At 37.3% G+C, this 20,793-nt stretch overlaps 1 protein-coding gene across 2 annotated transcripts in view; it reads left to right on the top strand.

Moving 5' to 3' along the window:
- The window catches only part of HIBCH (3-hydroxyisobutyryl-CoA hydrolase), a 98,931-nt gene that overhangs the window by 66,689 nt on the left and 11,449 nt on the right, over nucleotides 1-20,793 (top strand). For both annotated transcript variants that reach the window (XM_023622213.2, XM_023622215.2), the window contains 4 exons: nucleotides 8,197-8,342; nucleotides 10,303-10,389; nucleotides 14,632-14,690; nucleotides 15,409-15,490. In XM_023622213.2, the coding sequence (XP_023477981.1) occupies nucleotides 8,197-8,342; nucleotides 10,303-10,389; nucleotides 14,632-14,690; nucleotides 15,409-15,490 (374 nt within the window). The remainder of the gene's footprint in view (nucleotides 1-8,196; nucleotides 8,343-10,302; nucleotides 10,390-14,631; nucleotides 14,691-15,408; nucleotides 15,491-20,793) is intronic.

Below are 20,793 nucleotides of genomic sequence, written 5' to 3'. Positions count from 1 at the left end.
TTTGAATATGGTGTGAGGTATGGATCAAAGGTATAGAACAAAGTTTATTTTGCATTTTGAGGTCAACAGTTGTTTCCACACCATTTTTTTTTATTGCAGTAACATTGGATTATAACATTATATAGCTTTCAGATGTACATCATAATATATTTCGAATTCTGTGTAGATTACATCATATTCACCACCCGAAGACTAATTACAATCCATCACCACATGTGTACCTAATCTCCCATTTTGCCCTGCCCCCTTCCCCTATGGTAACCACCAATGCAATCTCTGTTGCTGTGTGTGTTTGTTGTTTTTATCTTCTACTTATAAGTGAGATCAGATGGTATTTGACTATTTCCCTCTCACTAATTTCACTCAGCATAATATCCTCAAGGTCCATTCATGTTGTCACAAATGGCTAGATTTCATCATTTCTTATGGCTGAGTAGTATTCCATTATGTATATATATCACATCTTCTTTATTCATTCGTCCCTTGATGGTCACCTAGGTTGCTTCAAGTCTTGGCTGTTGTTTTCCACACCAGTTTTTGACAAAGCTATTGTTTCTCCACTGACTGCCTTTGATCTTGGTGCCAACACTACACTGTCTTGATTCCTGTTGCTTTATAGTAAGTTTTAAAATCAGGTAGTGATAATCCTCCAATTTTTATCTTTTTTATCCCCAAGTTGTTTTGGCTATACAGATCCTTTGTATTTCTATATAAATTTTGGAGTGAATTTGTCAATTTTAACAAAAATGCTGCTAGGATCTTGATTTGGATTGACTAGAGTTTATCAATTTAGAATTGACATGTTAACAATATTGAGTCTTCAGACCTATGAGCAAGGTATCTCTCTCCATTTATTTAGGTCTTCTTTAATTTCTTTAAGCCAGCTTTTATAATTTTCAGTGTATAAGTCTTACATATCCTTTGTCAGATTTATCCTTAAGTATTTCGTATTACTCGATGCTATTGTAGGGGAGGAAGACATTTCCTCTACCCAAATGTGGATTCGTCTGGCCGGAAAACAAATTAAATTCACATGAGACAGAATAGCAGGAGAAAATTAAACAAAGCTTTATAACATGTATACATGGGAGAGGTCAGGCAAGCTGAGCAACTCGCCAAAATGGCCGAAACCACCACTTAAATATCTAAAGACAAAGGAGGATGTTTAGGGTGGAGGGGGAGTCAATCATGGGAGATTACCACACAAGTACAGTAAACAAAATGCAGATTTAAGTCCTTGCCTTTGGCATTGATTAAGAGTTTCTAGAGACAAGGTCATCTCCCCTTCTTCCTGGTACAGAGGGAGATATCTTTACAGATGGAGAGTTCCTTTACAATGTAAATGTCTCTTACAAAGGGTAAGTAAATTCTACTTTTCAGTTGCTTTCCTGTCTGCAAAGTAACTAGCCTCAAATAATCATCATGCCAAAGAGACATATCTTGGGGTGGCCAATTCCAGTCCCCACACTATTGTAAATGATATTTCTAAAAAGTTCAATTCTGATTGATTGTTACCAATTGTTTTATGTGGTTTCAGCCTGTTGATAGTGTCGACGAAAATAATCCATATCCAATCTATAAGTGAAAATTTGGGTGAGTTTATTCTGAGCTTAAATCTGAGGATTATAACCCGGGAGAGTCTTTCCACAAAGGAACAGAGCACTCCAAAGAAGTGGGGGTATAAGGGTGGTTATATACCCTCAAAGAGGATGTTTCACATAGGATTGAAATGTCCCTTTTACAATAGTCGCGAGACTGCTCTGTCGGCACAGCGATTGATGGAAATAGCAGGTAGGTCTTCTGTCTCTGTGAACACAGCAGGGTGGCAGTCTGTTGTCTCCAGCTGGGTGGTCACAGGTGAGCTGGGAGGTGAGTGCAGCAATCAGTTCCTAGCCTAAGGAAAAATGCTTATCCCTAAGGAAATGGTAATGTGGGGGGAAGTTGCACCTTTATCTCAAGGGCCTTTGTTCTGGCCATAGGAAATGTCTAAGCAGATATGCAATGCGTGCTCAATAGCCACAGTCAGGCCCTTTTGAAAAAAAGTCAGGCCGAATTAGGTTTATACCAAATGGCTTCCTCATATACTCCAATATATCCTATTGCTTGCCATTTTTATTTGTCAATAGTAATGCTATAGCTAGAAATGCCTGAGGACACTCACCTGGCCCCCGCCCCCCCCCCCCCCCCCCCCCCCCCCCCCGAGCATCCCACAGACATCTTCCTCTTCAAAACAAGATTACAACTGGACCGACCATTTTAGTTATGATTGCAAGAGGCTCTTCAGCAAAAACCGTTAGGAAACTTTGAAGAAAAAAAGAGTTTATTTATTATTTACAAGCCCTGGAGCATATAAACCACACAGCTGGGTCTTGGGTAGAGAGAGTGTAGGTGAGCGTGGGCCTGGGCTTCTGCTTTTATTGGGGTCAGAGGGTGGGGAGTCTAGGGTTTCATGGGCTCAGTCTTTTTTTTTTGGTGAATTTAAAACATAAGAGCAGGAATTTGCAGCATGGGGAAGAAAAAAAAGTAGCCCAAATGGTCAGTTATTGAAATCAACAAAGATCTCTAAAACAGGAGGCTCAGTGCAGGGAGGCTGGTGGGCTCTTCATCTAGTCCTGTGGCTGGCAATGTATTTGAGATAGCCCTCTTTGAAGTGGATGCTTCTTTGAAATGGATGCCTTGATAATCAAAGCTTAAGTTATGCAGGCACTTACAAAAAGAAAAGCCACCTGTCACTCAGGCCTTACACTACATCAATATATAGAAATATAATTGATTTTTGCATTGACTTTGTAGCCTGCAAACTTTCTAAACTTATTAGTTCTTTAGATTTTTTTTTTTATACATTGCATTGGATTTTCTAAATGGATAATTATGTCATTTACAAATAAAGTCAGTTTTACTTTTTCCTTTCCAATCTGGGTGCCTTTTTTTCTTTTTCTTGCCTTTTTACACTGGGTAGAACCTCTAATACAATGTTGAATGGAAAGGTTGAGAGTGGACATTTTTGCCTTGTTCTTGATTTTAGAGGAAAACATTCAGTCCTTCACCACTCAAGTATAATGTTATGTGTAGTGTTTTTAATAGATGTCCTTTATCAGGATGAGGAAGTTTTCTTCTCTTCCTAAATTACCCAGGGTTTTTATTAGGAAGGGATTTTGGATTTTGTCAGTTTCTTTTTGTGCATCTATTGAGATGATCATTGGTTTTTGTTTTTTCATTTGTTAATGGTGAATTACTTTGATTGGTTTTTCAACATTAAACTAACCCTGCATTGCTAGGATAAATCTTACTCTGGTATGATATGTTATACTTATTTATATTGTTGGGTTTGATATACTAAAATTTTATTTAGAACTTTTGCATCTGTGTTCATGAGGGATATTGGTCTATGGTTTTCTTGGAACATCCTACCTTCATTTTGGAAGGCAGCTATGCTCACCACTATAGCACCAATGCCACTCCTTACTTCATTTTCTGGAAGAGTTTGTGTAGAATTGGTATCATTTTTTCTCTGTTTGTAGAATTTACCGGTGAGGCCATTTGGGCATAGAGTTTTCTTTGTGGGAAGGTTTTTAACTACAAATTCAAATTCTTTAATAGATGTAGGGCTATTCAAGTTATCGATTTCTTCTTCACAACATTATCTATTTTTTCTTGCATAAGCTTGGGTCTTTTAAGGAATTTTTCAGTTTATTAGCATAAAGTTGTTCATAATATTCCTTTATTATCTTTTAGTATGTGTAGAATCGGTAGGGACATCTGGCTCTCTCATTCTAGGTATTAGTAATTTGTGTCTTCTCTCTTTTTTTCTGATCAATCTAATTAGAAGTTTATTGATTTTATTGATCTCAAAAAAAGAGTTTTTTGGTTTCATTTATTTTCTGTTTTATTGATTCCTGCCCTGATTTTTATTACTTCCTTTCTTCTTCTTACTTTAGGTTTTATCTCCTCCTCTTTCTTTAGTCTCCTAAGGTGAAAGCTGAGGTCAGTGATTTAAGACTTGGGTATAGGATTCTATTCTATTCTGATTTTTAAATTTCAGTCCTTTAAAAATGTGTCTACACTGTCTTCTCATTTACATTGTTTCTTGTGAGAAATCTCTCGTCTTTCCTTATCTTTGTTCCTCTGTATCTTTTTATTTTCTCTGGCTGCTCTTAAGGGTTTCTACTGGTCACTTGTTGTGGGTTAGATGGTTATGATGTGCCTTGGTGTTGTTTTCTTCATGTTTCTTATGCTTGTGTTTATTGAGCTACTTAGGTTTAATTTGACCTTATTTCTTCAAATATTTTTCTGTATCCCCACTCCCTTTTCAGAAACTCCATTTAAATTTACGTTAGGCTCACTCATGCATTGTTCATTCTTAAAAATTTTCTTTTTTTTCATTTTAGATAGTTTCTGTTCCTCTGTCTTCAAGTTCACTAATCTTTTCTTTTACAAAGTCTAATCTGCCCTTAATCCCGTTCAGATATTTTTCAGTTTATGCATTCATCTTAGTTTTCATCTATAGAAGTATCATTCGGGTCTTTTTTTTTAATCATCCATGTTTCTACTTAACTTTTTGAACATATATGTTTAATTATAACTGTGTGAATGTCCTTCGTTGCTAATTCTTATGTTTTTGTTAGTTCTGGGTCCATTTTGATTGTTTTATCACTTCATTTTGGGTATTATTTTCCTGCTTTTTTAGATGCCTGGTAATTTTTGATTGGCTTCTAAATGTTATAAACTTGACCTTGTTGGATGCTGGATATTTTTGTATTCTTATAAATGTTCTTGAGCTTACTTCTGGGATGAAGTTAAGTTATTTGGAAACAGTTTGATCCTTTGAAGTCTTGAAAATTTCTTTTTAAGTGCAGGGTTGGAGTAGTGCTCAGGCCAGGACTAATTATTTTTTACTGCTGAAGTGAGCCCTTTGTATTCTATTCAGTGCCCCATGAATCACGAGTTTTCCTAGTCTGACTTGTGGGAACAGGCACTATTCGCAGCCCTTGGCGGGGTCCCAGTACAGTTCTCTGTATTCTTTTCTTGTGGTTCTTTCTCTAGCCTCAGGTAGTTTCTTCATGTACATGTATTGATCAGTACCAAGCTGAGTACTTGTAAGAGACCCACTGCAGATCTCCAGGGTTTTCTCTCTGTGCAGCTCTGTCCTCTGTGGTACTCTCTTCTGAGAATTCTAGCTGCCTTCATCTCCCTGGACGCTTAGCTTCATCCCCTCAAATCAAGGACTGTGCTAGGCCTGGAAATTCTTTCAAGGCATTAAATTGGAGCTCTTACAGGATTTATCTTGTTTTCAGATATTCAGAGATCACTTTCCTTTATTGCCTGATGGTCCAGTATATTGAAAACCATTATTTTGTATATTGCATCTGTTTTTATACTTGTTTCAGGTTGGAGGGTAAGTCTGGTCCCTGTCACTCTATCTTGTCCAAAGCATAAATGTCCTGGTTGGTTACTTTAGATTAGATAGTTAAAGAGGCTCTCCAAGGAATTGTCCTTTAAGCTGGGATTTGAATGACAAGAAGGAGTAGCTTTATTAATATCTTAGAGTAGAATATTGTGGCATTAAGAAAAGTTAGTCCAAAGACTCTAAAGTAAGAATGAACTTCACCTGTTCAAGGAACCAAATAGAGGCAACTGTCTGAATAAAGGGCAGAAGTGATATACTATGCTCTTGAAGCGGTACATGGGGGCTCTCAAAGAGGTACACAGGGGCCTCTGGTGAAGAGCTTGGATTTCAACCTAAATACGATGAGAAACTGTGGGAGAGTTTAAAGCAAGGAGTGCATGATCTGGTTTACGTTTTCTGGCTGCTTTGAGGAAAATGGATCATAGGGGTATAAGAGTTGTAGCAGGGAGACTTGTTAGAAGGTCATTACATTAATGTAGAGCTATGCTGTCTAATACTGTAGCCACTAGCCACATATAGCTATCTAAATATTAATTAAATTTAAATAAAATAAATTCAGTATCTCAGTCACACCAGCCACATTTCAAGTGTTTAATAGCCACCCATGGCCAGTGGCTACCTTATTGGACAACATAGATTATAGAACATTTTCATCAAGACAGAAAATTCTATTGGATAGCACAGGTATTGAGAGAGGATTTTGACTTGTAGTAATGTGGAGGTATAGAATTGGAATAGAGTGGATAGTTTTGAAAGATGTTTTAGAGTTCACAGGCTTTCTGATGTGATGAATCAGGAATAACTCCAAGATGTTGAGCTTGTGTTACTGGGTGGATGAGGCCAGTTAGGGAAGAAGTATTGTAGTTGGAGGGTGGGAATCAAGAGTTGAGTTTTTGCCATGTTATATCTGACTTGCTTATTATACATGTGGTTATGTCTAGAATGCAGATCTAAGAGTTGAGTATTCAAGGGAAAAGGCATAACTAGATATATAGATTTGGGAGCATATTAGTCTGCTACAGCTGCTATAACAAAATAGCACAGACTGGGTGGCTTAATCAACATTTATTTCTTGTAGTTCTGGAGCTGAAAGCCCAAGATCAAGGTATTGGCAGGTTTGGTTCCACCTGAGGCCTCCCTCCTTGGCTTGTAGACAGCTGCCTTCTTGTTCTTATGTGTGTGTCCCTGGTTTCTATTCCTTTTCCTGTAAGGACACTTGTCATATTGAATTAGGCCCCCGCTCGTATAACCTTCTTTAACCTTAATTGCCTCTTTAGAGGTCTCATCTCCGAATTGTCACATTGTGGGTTAGGGCTTCAGCTTAAGAATTTTTGGGGGGATACAATTCAGTCCAAAACAGGGACTAATCAGCATATAGATGTTATCTAAAGCCATAAGAGCTAAGGAAATGCATGTATAGGGAGGAGGGGATACTCTAAGAACAAGCCCAGGCACAACAGCATGTAGAGGTCAAACAATAGAAATGGAACCAGCAAGGGGGACTGGAAAGAAGCAGCCATTGAGGCAGGGAGCAGAAAGAGAGAATATGGTGCCCTGGGAAAGATGAAAGTGTTTCAGGATTGAGGGTGTTTTCACTTGTCGGAGTACCGCCGAGGCTCTGGGGCAGGTAGGCACGTAGGATGTTGGGAATAGTTGGGGGCCTTGAAGAGTTTGATTAAGGTATTGGTTTTAATGTAAAAGAAATGGGCAGTCATGGAAGAGTTTTAAGCAGTAGAATGGCTTGTGTTATTAAAAAGATCACTCTGGCTATCGTATGGAGAACCGTTTGGAGGAGGAATCAACAGGACATAGTCACTGTTGGGGGCTCAAGGGGTGGTACGAGAGAAGATGTTGAGGCTAGATTGGTTGCACCCTTTATTGGTGTGGGTGACCCCCTAGATGGGGATGATGGCAGTAGGGGGAGGTCGTGAATTCAACTTAGACCTATCTTATTTGGGGTGCTAAGAGAGATTTCTGTTTATAGCAGTATGCTGCCAGTTCTTTCGAGTTTCGAAGTAGAACTGGAAAGGATTTGAATTCTTGTGTTTTTATCTAAACGTAATTAAATGAAGCAGTCTTAGAAAAGATATGGATTATAAAACTAGAGGGTCACAGTTGTTTAAGGAGTTCTTAAACACTTAAACACTAGAAAGTAGTGTACTGGCAAGTATTTGCATATATGCTGTTTTCAGTTATTACCTGTGGAGGGAATAAGGGAACTTAAAAAATGCTGATGGTTAAGAAGAGTAAATGCAAGCAAGTGATTTTATAAGGTATAAACTTGTTTGTTTAGTAGGACTAATGGTTATTGCATCCCTTTAAATATCGTGAATTTTAGCTAATTTGCTATTTGGAAAATGATTTAAATGGTAATAATCAGTTTTCATATAATAGCCTTAGATTATGTATATTTTTTCCTATGCTATCATTTGGAAAGCAAGTATTTTTCAATTTTTACCTATTTCAGAGATTCTTAAAAAGTAAATTAGTGGTGAGAAAATTTAGGTAATATTTATTGATTACTTTTTATGTACAAAACATTTTGCCATCAAATACTTTAATGACTTCCATAGACATGACACATGAAAATTTTAAGTACCCAAATTGTTAGCTTAATTTATAGCAAGTCTTTTGTGATATTGATTGCATTGTATAGTACTTAGTTTAATAATGTTTCTAACAGAGATTCAAACTCTAGAGAGAAATGAGTATCTGATCTAAAGTAAAGAGAATTATATTCATTTCTTTTATTTGAACCATTGTTATCTCTTTTTGTTATTTAATTACAGGACTATTTCCTGATGTGGGTGGAGGTTATTTCTTGCCACGACTTCAAGGAAAACTTGGTTACTTCCTTGGATTAACAGGATTCAGGCTAAAAGGAAGAGATGTGTACACAGCAGGCATTGCCACGCACTTTGTAGATTCTGAAAAGGTAACTGCTTGGATGATTGCATTTTGTGTTGTTGGAATAACTCATATTGCACAGGGAGGCGTATGAGTGGTTGAGATCACAGGCTTTTGATAGATGTGAATCTGAATCCTGGATCTGCTTGAAGCTGTGTGATCTTGGGGAAGGTGCTTAAGGTCGCCAGTCCTCAGTTTCCTTATATACAAAATGGAGATGATTGTATCTGGATTCAAGGCTGTTTGCCCAGGACCTTCAGTAAGTATTTTTTAATGAATAATTACGGTCTGTTTTTTTGAAAAAAATTAATACCTATTTTAAGAAAGTCTAATATTTAAAAATCTAAATTTATATATAAAAAGATAGGCTTTTATTTTATAAAGGCATTTTTTAAAGGTTCTCTTGGTTGTGAGTTTCCCTAGTGCATTTGTAAAATATACTCTTAAAAAACTTTTCATAAGGATGCCTGTGACAAGGAACAGCTGTTACTTATCTTTGTCTTTTTTTTTTTTTTAAACAGTGTAGCCAATTTTTCTTAGCACAGGATAGCATAGTGGCAAAGAACATGCAGCCAGCCAGCCTGGGTTTAAATCCTAGCTTGAATTTAGCGTGTTTTGCCCCCAGTCTTCCCATCTCCAAAAATGGGACCTGCAGTTTTACCATAGTAGTTGAAGCTCCTTGTGCTAAATGTAGTAGAAAACCCAATTTCAGGTACTTTTGCCTCAGAATTCCCAGCAAGAGGTTTGGGGTTTATTCTCCTTTGGCTGGCCTATATCACCCCTGAGCTATGTGAGTGGGTGGAATACACTGACAAGCCTATCCTAGCTAATGTGCTCCGTCCCTGGAACTGTGGGGTGAAGCCAGCTTCCCAGGAAGCACATGGATCTCCAAATGAATATCTGAACCTGGGGGGGTGTGTTTTGAGATAGGAGAAGGAACATTAGAAAAATGTATGGAGTTTGTCCCCTTTACATTGTTATGAGGGCTTTCATCACATTTGCTTGAAGTTTCAAATCTTTCTCTGTGTTGTGGGCATCTTCAGCCACATTGAGTAGGTGGCTGTCTCATCCCTCCCTTGATGTAACAGGAAGCAAACATGGGCGCTCCATTATCTACTCTGGAGGGACACCTGTGGTTACGGTGGGATTTAGTTAAGCATGGGAGAGGAACTGATCCACACTCTTCTCCCCTCTTTGTCAGCTTGCCTAATAATAATATTTGTAGTGTGTAGCCTGCCATTCACAGGGCCTGTAGAGGATAATAAAAAGGAGTAATACACATTGGGGATGGGGCTAGAGATGGGTACTGAATAAATAACCATGTGTCTCATCTGACAGAGTAAAGTATGATAAATGTAAAAAAAGAATACAAAGAAAGTACTCAATGAATTGAAAGGAGTAAGAGCTTACTTACAAGAAAGGACTGGAAGTTTTTTCATAGAGATTGCAGCTCAGCTACACCTTAAGATGAGTTTTGTCAGGAAAAGGCATTCTGGATAGAGGAAACATTGATGAGCAAGCCCATAGGGGCAGGAAAGCATTAGCTATGTTTTGGAAATAGTAAAAAAGTCCTGTTTGCCTGAGCATAGGATAGGTGTGTGAGGGATATAGGTGGACAGTGAAGTGTGGCCATATTATAGAGCTGTGCATTGACTATGCTAGCCATTAGTCACATGTGGCAATTTTAGTTAATTAAAATAAAACTTATAATTCAGATCTTTGGTTGCATTACATTTCAAGTGCACAATAGCCAGAGGGAAACAAATATGAATGTCTCTATTTCTCCTCTTTAGTCCCTTCCATCTTTATCCATTCCTTGCAAAGCACCATTTGCTGTGTAGGAATGTGTGCACATTCATCCTCAGTGAAAATTTTCTTCACTGACTCAGCTGAAGAGAACACATGATAATTTTAAGACAGAGATTTTAAAAAAGAATATAAGATTTCTAAAAAGAAAATTTGTTTTTCCTTTTCTTCCCCCCCTTTAGTTGGACACGTTAGAAGAAGATTTATCAGCCCTGAAGGCTCCTTCAAGTGAAAATGTTGCAGATGTCTTAGAAACTTACCATACAAAGGTAATCTTGTGACTTTTCTAACCTCAGTTTTAATTCGTGGGAAAGTGGAAATGACTGAAAACTTGGCAGTTGATGAATATTCTACTTAGTAGATGTAAATAAATGTACTGGGATTTATTTACTTTAAAGCTTGATGGGGAGGATCAGCGCTTCACAGTGGTTAGGATTCAAGACGACTTCTGTGCAGCTGCACAGCTTGTCTTCTCACTGCTGCTGAACTTCACTGCGTAGCCTTGTGATTGGCCTTTGGAAGGGCTTTTTATAACAGACTAGGACATTTCTGTGATGGAGGTTCAATGTTGATGCTATTTGTGCAGCTGCTAAAGTGAAACTCTGGTATGTATCTAAATATAATAATAAAGTTTATTGTAATGTTTACTTTTAATTCCTTACTTATGTTGCCTAACTTAAATTTTCTTTTAAGAGCAAAGAATCTATAAACATGCTGCATGATCTCTAGTTAAACATGGTGGGTTGAGTATATACTCCCTCCTAAAACCGCCCTAAAATTGTAATAAAGGAATAAAAAGGCATGAGTCCACAAAAACAGACAGAACAGAAGAGGAGACAGTGGCAGGCATGAGATGTCAATATTTTGGAAGCTTGAAAGCAGAAGGATGAGGGCAACTACTTTAGACCTAAGAACACTGAAATCTTGTCCTTCAGTGGGAGAAGACAATAAGAAGTAAGTCGGTTCTTGCTGTAGACCCTTTTAAGGTACCAGGTCCTTCTGAAGACTAGGGGGTGGAGTAGGGCAGAAAAACAGGAAGATCTCTGCAAATTTTTATTAGGAGCAGATAGGCCTCCAAAAGTTCTCCTCCTGTAACAGCAGGTACCCTCTTATACGCTGGCGGAAAAATAGAGTCTTACTTCTTAGACCAACTCAGACAGGCCTAGCTGACTGAGGGCAGGGGTAGGTGAGGTACTCTACTTAAAAGAGGCAAAGCATACTAAATGGGAAGACCTCTAGCCTCCTTCCCTAGTCAACTTCCAGAATCATTACATACCATCTGTCTTAGTCAGTTTGGGCAGCTATAAAAAACATACCATACAACCGGGTAACTTAAACAACAGAAACTTATTTCTGACAGTTCTAGAGGCTGGGAAGTCGAAGATTAAGGTCCCGGCTGATTTGGTTCCTAGTGAGGGCTGTCTTCCTGGTTTGCAGATGGACGCCTTCTTGCTGTATCCTCACAAGGCCAAGAGAGAAAGTGAGCTCTCTCAGGTCTCTTCCTCTAAGGGCACTAATCCCATCACAATGCTTCACCCTCTTATGTAATTACCCCCAAAAGGCCCCACTTCCAGATACCATCACATTGGAGATTAGGGCTTCAACATGAATTTTGGGGAGGACACAAACATTCAGCTCCCTGTACCATCCTCCTCCCAAGCAATACATTAGAGGAAAAAGAAAAAACCTCCAGATACTGACATTCGAGGACCCCTACAATGAAACATCCACGTCCTTGCCTGATCATCTTATCATGTATCAGATGATTGGCAATCTTAGAACTGCAATTGACATTACAGACAAAGCTTCTTAATTTTAGTGCTTCACACAGGAAAACACGAATTGCCAGGCATAAAAAAACAGAGATTGGTCAAAACAAAAAAGGCACTCAAAGGAAGCAGACAATGTTGGGAGAAGAAGGAAACTTAAAAAACAACAACAACAACAAAAGCTTGTCTTCAGATCAGAGGAAAATATTTCATCTATGAAATAAGAATGGATATTATAAAAAGAAGTAAGTAGTCAAAGAATAAAAAGAAATTTAAAGTATGATAGCAAAAGGGAAAAAAAGCCCGCAACCGATTAGATTAAAATTGATGGTTGGAGGAGACTCTAAGAGGACTAAAATGATAAGATTGAAAATGGAGAGAGAGGAAAATTAGAGATATTATTCTAGGAGGTCCAATATCTAATTATTAGGAATTCGTAACAGAGAAGATGGGTTGAGGGGGGAGGAGTATTTAGAGAAATAGTGCAAAAAATTACCCTGAACTGAAGAACATGAGTACATATTGACAGGGTCCCTGAATGCTCAGTGCAATAAATATGAATACTGAGCATGTGAGGATTTCATCAAAACATTTGATAGTGTCTCATGTTGTCAAATTGGGTAAATATGGGGTGGATTATAGAGTACGGGGGTTGAAGGGCCTTACCAAAGAGTTCTGTTAAATGTGTAGTGTTAGTCTGTAGGTAAAGTCATCTTGGCCTTGTCTTATTCAGTATTTTTCTCAGTGATCTGGATGAGAATATTGACAGCATTTTGATTAAATTGATTTGAAAGTAAGAAAATAAATTAGGTAAAAGAATATGGATTAAAAAAAACCCTTCACGTTTAGAGTGATCTGTTTAATAGTAACAGTGTGAAATTTAATAGATGGATGGAGAAAGCAGTCCTTGTATTTTCCTGTACTCTCACATTACTACTGCATTCACAGCACTTCTCACACCAGATATATGGGTTTTCCACACATGAAGCAATTCTCTGCAGCACCAACTGGGTGTCCTGAGACTCATTTCAATACAACTCTATCTGCCTGGAGTTAGCATTAGATTGATCCCACAACTTAAGGGCTCAGTCCCACAAGACTGACCCCACTTCAGATGCCAATCACAAGTTCCGGGTTGTCACCTGTATTTCTGACTGACCCGCTATAAATCGGGGTTCTCATGACCCCCTCCTTGGATTTAATAATTTGCTAGAATGGCTCGCAGAACTCAGGGAGACACTTAATGTTTATTGGTTTATTATAAACGATACAATAAAGGATGTGAACCAACAGCCTGATGAAGAGATACATAGGGCAAGGTCTCAAGCCTAGGAGCTTCTGTCCCCATGAAGTTGATGTCTACCACTCTCCCCATATGTGGATGTGTTCACCAATCCATGAAGCTCTCCAAACCCTATCCTTTTGGGTTTTTATGGAGGTATAGGCAAGATTTATCATAAGCATAATTGATTACGTCATTGACCATTGATGATTGAATTCAGTCTCCATCTTTTTTTCCCTCACTGGAGGTGGAGGGAGGGAGATGAGGAGGTGGAGGATGGGTTGATGGTGGGGAATGGGACTGAAGGTTGCAACCCTTTAATTATGTGGTTGGTTCCCTTGGCAACCAGCCCCCATCTTTCGGGACTTTCCAGAAGTCACGCCATTAATATAAATAATGATGTGGTTGAAAGGAGTTTGTTATGAATAACAAAAGACAACCATTTCACCTTTATTCCAGGAACTGAGACCAAACGACCAAATATTATAAAAAAGATGTTCTGTTTAGGAAATTTCAAGGGTTTTGGGAGCTGTGAGCCAGGAACCAAAGACCAAATATATGGCCAAAGACCAAATGGATATTTCTTATTTTAAATCACAATATCACAGTAGAGATAAGTGAAAATCTTGGATTTCAACCCAGAGTACCAAATTCATAAGGACAGGTTGGGAGAGGTGTAGCCTACAGTGGCACCAGTTAAAAGAAAATATTCTACCTACTCAGTGTAAATCCGCAGCATAATAGGGTTGCTCCAAACCTAACCCAGAACTGTCCTATTAGTAAAAGAATTGTATCCAAAACAAACAAGAGTCTGTGGGGCCCTGTTGTACTTTGCTGTGATTCAGCCATTCCTGTAGCTAAGGTATGTGTTTCCACACTTTAAGAATGACCTGGATAAATTGGAACTTGTGCATAAGAAGGACCTGGATTGTCAGGGGACACAAAACTGCACTGTGTGAGAAAAGATGAAGGTGGAAGAGGGATTAACTGAACTATAAACATGAGAGGGCTGACTTTTGGTCCAGAATTTTTTTAAAAGTCCTAATTATAGTTGCTCAAGCGCTTGTGAGTTCCTTCCTGAAGTACTGTTTTCTCTGCCTGGAGGTCAGCACTACAGGAATGTGGTAGGAATTTCTGTGTTAGATGGGAATTTGGGCAAGATGACTTCTCACATCCTTACGATCCCTACATTTATTAACACATTTTAATGATAATATATTATGTATAAATAAAAATATAAGAACATTTTTTGCCTTTGACACTTTTAAGAGCTAGTTTGGAATAATACATACTGTCTGAATTTTGAACATACGGTGGTAGTTATTTATGAGACTGTTAGCTGTAATTTTACTGAAAGTGATAATCTATCACAAAGTGTATCATTAAATATGAAATTTTAAAGGATTTTGAAAAGATTTGAGTTACCTCAAATTAATTGAAATATTTTTGTTTTCAAACAGTCCAAGATTGATCGAGACAAGTCCTTTATACTTGAGGAACACATGGACAAAATAAACAGGTACTTAAAGAGAGATCTCAATTATATCTTCCCTTTGGAAAGACTATATTAAATTCAATTTGCTAACATTGTAGTTATATTGTATTTGATAATGCACCAAATTCTGAGATCAGATAGCATAGTGCTTTTATTTTCACTTTTCTTTGAAAGTAGCTTCTTGCCCACTCTTTTTGGGGGAAATAAATTCATTATATTTAAGTAATCTGTCATGCTGATTCATTTTAGTGCAAAACATCTTTTTTCTTTTTCTTTTTTTTTTAATGGGGAAGAGCGGCTAGAAGATAACAATTGAATTAACTTATCTTTTATCTTTGTAAAGTCATCTTTTCTGAAGGTCTTATCAAGCCAATCAGCAAAAGATTTTGTGCAGTGATTTCAGAGGTTGACACACTGGCATAGGGGACACAAGGGGAGGAAAACTATTGGAAAATAAGACAACTATCTCTGCATTTTAGAAGCATCGGTTTTTCGCAGTTAAGATATTTATTTACATATAATAGATGCAAAAAAGTAAAAGCAAAAATTTAGCCTTTATTTTGCATTAGTGAAGGTAGACTGTAAACCCTTACCCAGAGAAGCAATGTTCTAGTTCATCATCCTGTAAAATTTTTCATTATTGAAATGGGGTTTAGGGGAAGCCTGTGTTTAGACTCATTGCTGTCTTGGAAAGAAGAAACTGCTTGCACATTGATGAAATCTTTTGTTTCCTTTTTTATAGTTGTTTCTCGGCCAATACTGTGGAACAGATTATTGAAAATTTACGGCAAGATGGTTCATCTTTTGCCCTAGAGCAGTTGAAGGTAATATATGGATCATTTCAACCCTGAGCATGGTGAATTCTTGTGATAGAGAAGCCTCTCCGAGGGGTGTCAGAGCTCCGTGGTGGTGACATAGCCCACTGCACAGTTTGTTTGCCTGAACTTAGCTGAGCATCAGAAAGCGGTTCCACAACACCTTTACCAAAGTGCCTGGTCCACTTGCTGGATGATAAAGCTAAGCTGTTTTTTGTCCTTTGAATGTGACAGAGAAGGACTTTAGTAAGTATGCTTTATCTCCAATAGTCCCCGTTGTCCTGTGGGAGAAGCGTTTGTATTAGAAGAGTTGGGTCACTGGAGAATAGTCACCATATAACATATTGCAATTGTAACATTAACCTATCAGTTCTGTTTAATATGCAGCAGATCAGTATATGGTCTTCTAAGCATATACTGATTTAATAAAGGTTTAATAAAAAAGTGATCCTTTTTAAACTAACAAGAGGCTCTATCTACAGCTATAGCTGAGTCTTAAGTGTTAGGTACACTGATCTTTTGACAATGTGACTCAATTGGTAACAGCAAAAGAAAAGCCTTTTTTGTATAAATGAGTGCACATTGGGTTACTGACATTCTTGGAACTGTCAAACGATTATGAAACTTGGAGTCTTACAGACTTCTAGATAAGGAAAGAAAAAACGTGTTTCCTTATACTTAAAAGAAAAGATGTTTTTAGCTTGTCTTTATTTTTCAGTTTATAGGTTGAATTCTAACATTTCACTTGTCAGGAAACTTAATGACAAAACATTTAGGTAAATTCTGGTAAAGATGAAAACATTTCCCATTGTTACTGTATTCTTAAGGGGGAAATCCCAAGTTAATTTGTGTCTTAGGATCTTATTCAGTATTGGAATTCTAGTAACCTTTAAGGATAGACATAAATTAGAGTAGGTAGACCAGCCATATAATTCCCTAACTCACAAAAGTACATTAATGTAACTCTTAACAACTTTTAGGAATGTTTGCATAAATGTAGATAATAATTTTATGTTTCGAGGATTCTGACTCTAAGTTGGTTCTCTTGTTTCCAGAGTAATAGAGAAACTAATATTCCTGTTATTTTGATTTTAGCAGTAGAGCCCAAGTAAGTATACACTTAGTAATTTCACTTGAAAATAGTCATGCAGCACATTACATCATAGGCTATATGATGTCACTTTAAAGCAATAAAGATATGCAATGAACCATATTATTTTAAATCACTGGCCTACCCCAAAACTGAGGGATAGGACTCATATGGTCTTTCAGTTTTCCTTCCATTCCTCTGGCAATATGACTGTTCTGCATTCAGAAAAGAGTACTTGGCAAGTCACCCATTACAGTGAGGATCACCATAAGCACTTTCACTCAAAGGACAGGTTTTCATTTTTATTTAGTTGATCTGTACCTCTCATGTGTGAATGTGGCTCTAAAATATTAGTATCTGCTGGAAATAACATGATGTGGGCATCAAGAAATTTCCACTGAGCTTCCCTCAGAGCTTAGATACAGGATTCGTTTTAATTATGTCAACCAGAAACATACACCAAAAAATACTGAGAGAGAAGATAGTTGATAGTGCTTTGGTGAAAGATTTGCGGATCAAATCTTAAAGAACATTCTAATATTTGTGTCAGTAAACCTCTTGGATTGGTCCTAACCCCCATGGGCTCTTCAGGGATTCCTGTCTTCCTTCTGCACGTCCCAAGGATCTAGTCTATGTTTATGTTCCAAGTTGCAACCATCTACTCTATGTCTTAGGGGTTCCTGATGGTCCATGGGCAAGAACATAATCTTTTCAACATACTTGCTCAACATTAAATAACGTAGGTTTTTAGAAATCTTTTCTTTAGATTTTTGAAGTTTTTACTGATAATCACTATAGGCCAACATATGGGGTTAAAAAAATAACAAATATAGGGAGGCTGTTAATTCTTTACAAGTGATGGAATTTTTATAGTACCTTATTTTTATGGCTTCTCATTTTCTCTTCTTAGATTTTCCTTCAAAGTTCTAATAAAACTTTTTTTTTTAATGCCTAAGATTGGAATTAATCAGATCTTTTAAGTACCTCTTTTAGTGTAGGTTGTTCATGGTACCAAATAATCCATGTAAGCTAATGGGCTATTTAAGTGCCCTCGTGGGCAGCTTACCTTAGGGAAACCTTAACCAAAGACTCCAGTTGCAGTGCTCTCACGTTTTTGTGTATGAGTGTGTTTAATTGTGGTAAAATACACATAATGTAAAATTTACCATCTTAACCATTTTTAAGTGTATAGTTCAGTATTAAGTATATTCACATTGTTGTGCAACCAATCTCCAGAACATTTTCATCTTGCAAGACTGAAACTTTATACCCGTTAAACAGCAACTCCCCATTTCCCCCTCTCCTCAGTTCCTGGCAACCACCATTCTACTTCTGTTTCTATGAATTTGACTATTCTGGATACCTTTCATAAGGGAAGTCATACAGCATTTGTTCTGTTGTGACTGGCTTGTTTCCCTTAGCATGCTTCAGGGTTCATCCATGTTGTAGCATGTACCAGAATTTTATTCCTTTTTAAGGCTGAATAATACTCTATTGTATGTGTATAATGCATTTTGTTTATCCATCCATCCATTGATGGAAATTGGGTTACTTCTACCTTTTGGCTGTTGTGAATAATGCTGCTGTGAACATGGGTGTACACATATCTATTTGAGAACCTACCTGTAATTCTTTTGGATATATACTTGAAATTAGAATTGCTACATCATATGGAAATTCTATTTTTAATTTTTTGAGGAACCTCCATACTGTTTTCCATAGCAGCTGCACCATTGTACATTCTCATCAACAATAGTGTACAAAAGTTCCAATTTTTCCATATCCTCGTGAACACTTGTTATTTTCTGTTTTTTCATGGTAGCCATCCTAACGACTGTGAAGTATTATCTCATTGTAGTTTTGATTTGCATTTCTCTAATGATTAGTGATATTGAACATCTTTTCATATGCTTGTTCACCATTTGTATCTTCTTTGGAGAAATGTCTATTCAAGCCCTTTGCTCATTTTTTAATTGAGCTTTTGACCTGTGGTGGTGAGCTGTAGCAACTCCTCTCCTGTTTCAGTCTCCCTTTTCTGGTAATGAAACTAGCAGGCTTGCCAAAGTAAAGAACGTTCTTCAGGGCCAATGAGAGAGAAGTATTTCTTTTCCAGAATTGTAAGTGATATCAATAATCAAAGGAATATGAATAGAGGAGTTTATTACCCCCCGTTAGACTCTCAGCAAGGACACTGAGCCAAGGAAGGAATTTAAATGGGTTACAGTCCTTTGGAGGGTTGGGATACGAAGTATTTTCTTGGTTATTGATAGAGGATAGCCTCTTGTGTTAAAGGCTTAGAGGGCATGTAAGTTTCTTTCCAGTACTACAAAACTCTTAAAATTTTTTGGAATTTCTTCTTTCTAATCACCAATATGAAATTTATGTATTTGTTTGATTTTAAAATATTCACTTTGTGAAGAGTAAATGAAACTGAGCTTTATACTTGAAGTTAGCATGCAAGAACATGACAGCCCTGTCTAAAGAATTCATACACTGAAAAATTGGGGGAAAAAATGGAAAACTAAGAATGATAACCAGGGCATAGATTTTAAGAAAGAAGAGCAGCAAAATATTAAAAAGAAAAATTAAAAGATTACTAATCTTTCTGTAATCTTTGAGAATTACCCATATGCTGTACTATTTAAAAATAAAGTGACATTCATGAAGAATTAAATGCTACAGGAATTGTTCTTCTGCTGTAAACAACAAGAAAACTGGACAAAATGTATGAAACAAGTGTTTGCAGACATTGGACAGTGCGTGCAGCACAGGGCTTTGATTTCTGAGAGGAGAAAAACAAGCAAGAGAGCCCTAAGATTGACTTAACTTTTTTGACATGTTTTGGGTAGGACTCCATGAAACCAGGGAAAGAATCACAGGAAAGCAGTAGTCTGAACAGTTAACAAGGCTCATACACGTCTGGGAAGAGTTCATGTTCCCATCAGCCAAAAGGTTTACACTTTAGTAGTGGAGGTTTATTAATACTAGAGTAAAAGCTGCTGTGAACTCTCCAGGAAATTCACTGGGGAAAAGATGATCTTTTCAACACGTAGTTCTGGAATGGTTGGACATCTATATGCAAGAAAAAAAAAGGTACTTGACTTTTACCGTGCACCTATAGGGGAGAAAAAAATTCTCCTCTACCCTCTTAGGGTCTCTAGCTGGGCCTAAGAATTAAATTGATATAAGACAGATTAACAGAAAAGCATACAAATTTTATTACAGTTTTACATGTACATGAAAGAAGAGAGTAATTCTGTACAAGAGAATGAAGACCTGAATAAGTGACCAGAGCAGGAAGCTTTTATACCTTTTAGAAAGAAAAACAGTAAATTTGTGAAGAATTGACAAGATGAAGGAGTTTGGGCTTGGGTAGTAAATAGTGGAGAAGTAACTAGGAAGATAAGGGTTAGTTTAAGAAGGTTTGTACAGATTTCTTGGCCCCAAATTCCATCTTGTGATAAGGATGTCTTCCTTCCTCCTGGTACAGGGCAGGTACATTTCACATGGGAGTTTTATCTCCTGCTTTCAGGAAGAAAAGAAGGCTCGGAGTGCCCTTCTTACACCTAGTTGTTCTCAAGCGCCTTTAACAAAATAATCAGTATGCCACTTTGGCATATCTTGGAGTGACATGCTCTGAACTCCTTCACACCCTGTGCAATTCAAGATGGATTATGCAGCTAAATGTAAGAGCTAAAACTGTACCACATCTAAAGGAAAACATAGGAGAAAATCTGTGACTTTGGGTTAGCCAAGATTTATTTTTTTTTTAATGCAAAAAGCAGGAGCTGCAAAAGAAAAAAATTGATAGGTTGATCTTTGTTATAATTAAACACTTTTCCTCTTTGGAAGACACTGTCAAAAAATGAAGAAGCCACAGATTGGGAGGAAATATTTATAAAACATATATCTGATAACAAGACTTTAATCCACTATGTATAAAGAACTCTTACCATTTAATAATAATGATACAGACACCACTAGAAAATGGGAAATCTAGACACTTCATCCAAAGAAGATGGATGAATGGCCAGTAAGCAGGTGAAAAAATTCTCAAGGTCTTTAATCATTAGGAAAATAGAAATTAAAACCACAGTGAGCTGTCACTGTGCATCCATTAGAATGGCTAAAATTTAAAAAGTTGACAGTACCAACACCAAGTGTTGGTAAGGATGTGGATCCAGTAGCTATAACTCACACATTACTGGGCAGTAAAGCAGTT

This window comes from Equus caballus, chromosome 18, assembly GCF_041296265.1.
Source record: "Equus caballus isolate H_3958 breed thoroughbred chromosome 18, TB-T2T, whole genome shotgun sequence".
In the NCBI taxonomy this organism is placed as follows: domain Eukaryota; kingdom Metazoa; phylum Chordata; class Mammalia; order Perissodactyla; family Equidae; genus Equus; species Equus caballus.
This window is presented reverse-complemented; position numbering and strand designations above follow the sequence as displayed.